At 39.8% G+C, this 7,500-nt stretch overlaps 2 protein-coding genes across 3 annotated transcripts in view; one reads left to right on the top strand and one right to left on the bottom strand.

Annotated features, from left to right (window-relative positions):
* Positions 1-3,111, bottom strand: part of lbh (LBH regulator of WNT signaling pathway) — a 10,548-nt gene extending 7,437 nt beyond the window's left edge. Inside the window, exon 1 of the mRNA XM_084392193.1 lies at positions 2,758-3,111. The gene's annotated coding sequence lies outside the window, so the exon portion shown is untranslated. The remainder of the gene's footprint in view (positions 1-2,757) is intronic.
* Positions 3,112-6,495: 3,384 nt separating this feature from the next.
* Positions 6,496-7,500, top strand: part of LOC311279344 (phosphofurin acidic cluster sorting protein 2) — a 43,840-nt gene continuing 42,835 nt past the window's right edge. For both annotated transcript variants that reach the window (XM_084390767.1, XM_084390766.1), the window contains exon 1: positions 6,496-6,792. In XM_084390767.1, coding sequence (XP_084246893.1) covers positions 6,569-6,792 — 224 coding nt within the window. In that variant the 5' untranslated portion in view covers positions 6,496-6,568. The remainder of the gene's footprint in view (positions 6,793-7,500) is intronic.

Here is a 7,500-nt window from a genome sequence, read left to right on the forward strand (position 1 = left end):
TCTGCTCATCAAAGCTGCTTTTATTGGATCAGAAATACAGTAAAAACAGTGAAATATTATTAACATTCCATGTCTGGACTCTGGAGTGAGTTAGATTAAAAGTTTTATTCATCCAGGATGCATTAAATGGATCAAAAGTGACAGTAAAGACATTTATAATGTTACAAAAGATTCTGTTTCAAGTAAATGCTGTTCTTTTCAACTTTATATTCGTCAAATAAAATGTATATCACAGTTTCCACAAAAATATGAACGGTTTTCAACACTGATAATAATCATAAATGTTTCTTGAGCATCAGGTCATCATATTAGAGTGATTTGTGAAGGATCATGTGACACTGAAGACTGGAGTAATGATGCTGTTGATCACATAGAGAACAGCTGATTTACATTATGATCATATCTCACAGTTTTACTGTATATTTTCACCGCTCTCTCGTCTCATATCCGGTTTTGGTTCGTCACTCTTTTTAGTAACTTCAAAATTCATCATCATATCAATATATCATTACACAATCAATTTCAATACGCCGCATTATTCAGCTTTAATAGATCATGTATCCTATCAAACATGCTGACAAACTCATGTGTTGCAGGAAAGAGTTCTGCGTTTATCCGAGGCTGTTTCTGATCAATGTGATCAATTTATGAGTCCGATAAACAAACGCTTCCAGATCCAATCCTGTATGAGCTGTTCCTCAGAATGAAGATCTATAAGATGAAGTCCTCGCCCACACACACACACACACACACACACACACACACAGGAGAATCACCACGACCCCTGAACCGACGATTAATGATCATAAATCCAGCGTTAGATATGAACAACACTTCTCCAGTTCTGGAATATTAAACAGCGATAGAGGAGATGATCTGAGATCAGTGACGAATCACATCTTTAGATCATTGGATCAACACAATTTTTTCAAATATTCAAATATTCTAAGATTAAATTAAATATTCTAAGATGTGTGTTGATTGATGACGATGTATTTCTGATGACTTCAATCATTATCTCTGTATTTGATCTGTTCCCTGTTTTAGAAGCATTTTTAGTTTGTCTAATTGTTCAATTTTTTTAAATATGGGAAAATTATTTTTTGTGTTTCATCTAAATTATTTGTGGATGTGATTAATATGCTTAAAAAGATTATACTGTATGTGGATAATTGTTGAACATTTAATTGAAGCTGACAGTGATAATGAAAAACCTCAAATGCTCAACATTCACTAGGCTAATCTTGATGATGTCAAAATGAATGGATTAATTAGCCTATCTGACGCACTGACGAGGCGAAACATGCGTTATTTTGAGTGTGGATCATAGCTATATTTTGAAATTTACAATACATTCAACAGACATTATAATAATTTCAGAAATGTTGATCTAATAACTGCAGAAGAGACTCTTTCAGAAACACTAAACATCTCAGATTAACCTCAAAAACACCCTGGACACACCATTACCCAGAGTGCATCTGTTCATAATCACCCTGGACACACCATTACCCAGAGTGCATCTGTTCATAATCACCCTGGACACACCATTACCCAGAGTGCATCTGTTCATAATCACCCTGGACACACTATTACCCAGAGTGCATCTGTTCATAATCACCCTGGACACACCATTACCCAGAGTGCATCTGTTCATTATCGCCCTGGACACACCATTACCCAGAGTGCATCTGTTCATAATCACCCTGGACACACTATTACCCAGAGTGCATCTGTTCATAATCACCCTGGACACACCATTACCCAGAGTGCATCTGTTCATAATCACCCTGGACACACTATTACCCAGAGTGCATCTGTTCATAATCACCCTGGACAAACCATTACCCAGAGTGCATCTGTTCATAATCACTGAACCAACGTCTCCTCGGCTTCAGACGGACTTACGCTGCTGTATGAACTGTTGCTAGGGTGTTGCCAAGGCCATTACTGTGAACTGGGTTAGGGTTAGGATGACTGAAGTTCACAACACTAACCCTGATGTGAAGATGCGTTTTTTTTAAAGGTGCTGTTAAAAACAGCTGCTGTTGGTGTTATGGCATAATTGTTTTGCTAATTCTATTGTGTTTTTTTGTTTATTGATTTTTTCGACCAGTAGTATTAATTTATTTTATTTTTCATTTTCTTATGTTATTAATTTTGTTTGCTTTGTGCTTCCTTTTATTTTGCTTTCTTGTCATGTGTGGATGATTGTGGTTGTGGTATGAATGCATGGGGAGGTAGGTGGGGGGTTTGAAGCTTGTCTTGTTATTTTACTTTGTAATAAAAAAAATAAAAAAAAACCCTGATGTGAAGAACACCACGGTTGTTCCCTAAAGCTGACGGACTCTTTCTGTTAGTCAAAACAAGCATGTCTGAGGAGCTGCCCTCATCTCAGGAATTACTGTGCTTTTACATGCAAGATATTGATCAGCAACATGGAAGATTAGATCAGATGAAGGACTAGAAACAATAAAGCTAAACTTCACTAATGATGTTCTATTGATAAAGAGCCTGAGATGAAGAAGATAATGAAGATGAAGAAGATGATGATACAGATGTAAATAGATGTAAACCTCTGATACACTAGTCAGAAGGATGAAGAGTGACTCAGGTTGAACATGAGCTGATGAAAACATCTCTAACTCTGAGTGTTTTAGAGTAGCCTAGACAGTGCCCTCGATCACACACACACAGCTGTCAAACTACACAACTACACACAACTACACATCAGTCTGAGGTAATGAGGGATCTTACCTGTGACAGAGTCGCGAGCTCATCAGAGGCGAGCGTCAGTCACGCGTTTAGTCCAGAACTCACGCGTTTAGTCCAGAACTCTACACAACACAGACACGCGTTTAGTCCAGAACTCTACAGAACACGGGCGTCAGACACGCGTTTAGTCCAGAACTCTACAGAACACGAGCGTCAGACACGCGTTTAGTCCAGAACTCTACAGAACACGAGCGTCAGACACGCGTTTAATCCAGAACTCTACAGAACACGAGCGTCAGACACGCGTTTAGTCCAGAACTCTACAGAACACGAGCGTCAGATACGCGTTTGACTCGCGGCTCGATCATCATCTCCCGCATCAGCGGCTGCTCGAGCGCATTTATAGAGGAGGCGTGGCTCTAGTCGCTGTAGCCACGCCCACACAGGACATCAGTGGCTCGTTTGAGGATCTTCTACGTAAAGAGAAATAGCGCTATCCAGTGTCTCTATAGGCTAATTCATTTCCATCCCGCTTTTTAGTTTAACGACTCACTCTAAACAAATGCCACACTGTCAGTGTTCACACAGTATAAAAAATAAAATAAAAATGAAATTAGAGTGACAAGAACGAAACTTTACTGTCTGCATTAAGCGGTGACGTCAGCAGCTCCAGCAGACATGCGCAGACAGCATGCGTTTTTAATTGGAACATATTCCCAATTAAAGTTAATCAGATTTTTTCTTTTTACATTTAAACGCTTCAGTATTGTTTAAAGGCATTTCCTCATATATATTTTAATTATTTGTTTCTTTTCCATCCCATGATATATCAATAGGCCTATATCAGTTCCTCCTAGCTGCACAACCACATGCACCTTCCTCTTAATAAAGTTTGCCATTTTCCAACACATTATGACTCAATAATACAATTTCATGTTTTCAAAAGAGTCCTGTTTCTTTTATATTCCTTTTGTCCATCATGGGAACAAAGAGCAACTTTTACTGTTACTTTCCCTCACAGTCTCTTCATATTCATATTGAACCAATAAAGCAAATGTAAAAATGAAATTTGAAATGAGTAGTTAATTTGGTATTTTATCGTTTTGTTTAACTACGTTTTAAAACATGAAAACTGTTTTAAATGCTCCATAAATTATTCCTGCTCTTCTTCTTCTCTGAAGTGTCATTGGCCGTCAGGTGAAAATGGGTTTATTGTTATTTGTCTCCAACATATTAAAAAACTTGATCTCATTTATGAGCAGATGTGAGTATATGCTGGTCTAACTGTTTGAAACAATGCATCTTAAATTCCTAATGTTAAACTTTGATTTAAAAAAAAAAAAACTTTTATAGCATTTTTATTGCCCTACTGTTATTGTAATAAGTTGTGTTGTGACCTATTACAGTTTTTCCACATGTTCAGAACTCAGTCTGCATTACCAACATCTCACCTCCAAAACTCACTCAGACCAACAAAACAATTCATGTCTCAAAATAGCACTCAGCAATTCTTATTCAGAAAACATCCATGTCACTCATAATAACACACTGACCTAAAAAACACTGACAACAGGAGCATTACATGAATCCTGAACTTTTATCTTTGAAGTTTGAATGATTTTTTTCACATAAATCAGTATTTCATTATAGAATAAGATTTTGTATTACAGTATATGAAACAAAATTGAATTATTTTATTTCTATATCTTTACATATAGTAATTTACTTGCTAAAAACAAAAAGTTGGGGGAAAAAAGCATGAAGCCTCATGAAAACCTCATGAAGCAATAATAATTACAAACCATAAACAAAAACAATTTTATTGTAAATATTCTGCTAAGCTTTATTATTTCAATATATTTCTTGCAGAAATGCATGAGTTTGGAAAGCAGTGTGTTAGCAGTGGAAAAATCAGCTGCAAATATACATGGCTTTAGTGACGATGAAAACCCTGTAAGGGGCCGCTCACATATCGCGTCTTTTGCGCGCGCAAGTTCGTTATTTCAAATGTAGCCGCGCGGTATGCGCGCTCATAATGGAAGCGACGCGGTCGCGGTGCGACGCGCTCGTTTTTTCCAAGCGCGTCCGCGCCGCATCGAGATAAAAACATCTCAACTTTTCAGAATGCCGCAAGCGCACCGCAGGTCACGTGACAAGAACCAAGCTTAGCAACGACAGACGCCTCCGGAGCGCAACCACCCGAGCGCTTTGGAAAAAAGGAGAACGCGGCGCGCCTAGCGTTTTCGACGCGTTTTTAGGCGCGATATGTGAGCGGCCCCTAAGTGTGCTGATTTGATGAGCTGCTGTGATCCAGACTCTCCACTAGATGGAGACACAATCAAGTGAAGGAGTCATCAATACTTCATAGAGTTCACAACTGAGAAAAAACAGAAAGAGACAGAATTGCTGGTTTATTAGCAATATGAAATTGCTGTCAGTGATCAACAAAACCAAACAGACAAACATACATGACCTTTGGTTCGAAGTGTGCAAAATAAAACAAAGGTCCAAATCTTCCTTGTCCAACTAGTCCAGTCCCTGGTCTAACTAGTCCACTAGTCCAACTAGTCCTCTTCCTGGTCCAACTAGTCCAGTCCCTGGTCCAACTAGTCCTCTTCCTGGTCCAACTAGTCCAGTCCCTGCTCCAACTAGTCCTCTTCCTGGTCCTGGATTTATAAAGACACATTTCATACACTATGGCAATTCAAAGTTCTTTACAGAAAGGAATTAAAAGCAAGAAAAAAATAATACAGTTATAAAATGAACTAAAATAGATATAAGGATGTTACAGTTATAAAAGGAATTAAAAGAGATATAAAGATGATACATAGATAAACTCATCTGGCAAAACACTGTTATATTTTTCACAGCTGCTTGTTTTACTGTGAGATTTTCCCATGTTGATTGTACTGTGTCTACAACTAGTCATGTTCCTGGTCCAACTAGCCCTCTTCATGGTCGAACTAGTCCTCTTCCTGGTCCAACTAGCCCTCTTCATGGTCGAACTAGTCCTCTTCCTGGTCCAACTAGCCCTCTTCATGGTCTAACTAGTCCTCTGCCTGGTCCAACTAGTCCTCTTCATGGTCTAACTAGTCCTCTACCTGGTCCAAATAGTCCTCTTCATGGTCTAACCTCTACCTGCCCCAACTAGTCCTCTAACTAGTCCAACTAGTCCTCTTCATGGTCTAACTAGTACTCTACCCAGTCCAACTAGTCCTCTTCATGGTCTAACTAGTCCTCTGCCTGGTCCAACTAGTCCTCTTCATGGTCTAACTAGTCCTCTACCTGGTTCAAATAGTCTTCTACATGGTCTAACTAGTCCTCTACCTGGTCCAAATAGTCCTCTTCATGGTCTAACTTCTACTTGGTCCAACTAGTCCTATAACTAGTCCAACTAGTCCTCTTCATGGTCTAACTAGTCCTCTACCTATTCCAACTAGTCCTCTTCATGGTCTAACTAGTCCTCTACCTTGTCCAATTAGTCCTCTTCATAGTCTAGTCCAACTAGTCCTCTTCGTGGTCTAACTAGTCCTCTACCTGGTCTAACTAGTCCTCTCCCTGGTCCAACTAGTCTTATAACTTATTATTATTGTTACTATTGTTATTATTTTTTTTTTATTATTATTATTATTATTATTATTTGTTGTTGTTATTATAATTATTTTGTGTATTGAGGTCCGATGAGGATGCGCGCCCCCTGTAGGTCAGATTGCGCACGCGCGTGTGTAGAAGCTCCGCCCAGAGACTCATGTGCTCCGGTGAATCAGACCGAGTCCGTTCAGAGTCTCCGCGCCGCAACAGAGAGAGAGACTCAGAGACTCAGAGAGAGAGCAGTGTGTGCTTGAGCTGAGGGATGATGGCGGCAGCGCTGGAGAGAGGAGGGCTTCGGGCCGCTTTCCTGAACCCGGCCAGCGGTGGAGGAGGAGCGGCTCTCCCTGCAGCGGCTCCGGGGGGTCCGGGGGGTCCAGCGCCCGGCCCGGGGCTCTCAGGGTCCGGGCTCTCCGGGGCCATGCCCGTGTCCATGAACCTCTTCGCCACCTGGGACATCGACCGCTCCTCTCCGAGCTGCGTGCCCCGGTACGAGCTGTGTGTGTGTGTGTGTGTGTGTGTGTGTGTGTGTGTGAGCTGTTTGTTTGTTTACTGATGTCCTGCATCACTGCTGGTCGCGGTTACTGATGTGAGTGAAGTTTGACAGTATGACATCATGTTTACCACAGCACACTGTAACAGTACTGGTAATATAAACAGTGATTTTAACACATATGGCACTGGAGATCATATTCGTGCAGTGTAATATTTACATGTGAAAGTCAAATCATCATTCTGTCATCATTTACTCGCCCTCATATGGAATACCATGTTTTGCTAAATCTTAATGACATAAAAAAATCTAAATAACAAAAGTCAAAATTATGAGATACGGTCAAAATTGTGAAAGTCCTAATTATGAGAATAATAAGTTAAAAGCAAAGTATGAAATGAAAGTTGAAATCGTGACTTTTTATGTCATAATAAAATTTTTAGTTTTATGCCATAATTTTGATTTGTGTCATAATTAAGATTTACCAAGGCATGATTATTTTTCTGATGTGGCGTACATGATCTTCCACACCCTCATGTTTGTCAAACCTGTGAAACACAGAAGATGTTTTGAAATGTCTCAGTGCTTTTCCCACTATAGAGTTAAACTCAATGGGGTCCAAAATGTGTTTTGCTCCGGATCTCTAGTGTGTGTCCCACAGAAGACAGGCGTCCGGGTCTGACAGTGAGTGTGTTTCTGCTGAA

The sequence above is a fragment of the Rutilus rutilus genome (genome assembly GCF_951802725.1).
Source record: "Rutilus rutilus genome assembly, chromosome: 20".
Taxonomy (NCBI): Eukaryota; Metazoa; Chordata; class Actinopteri; order Cypriniformes; family Leuciscidae; genus Rutilus; species Rutilus rutilus.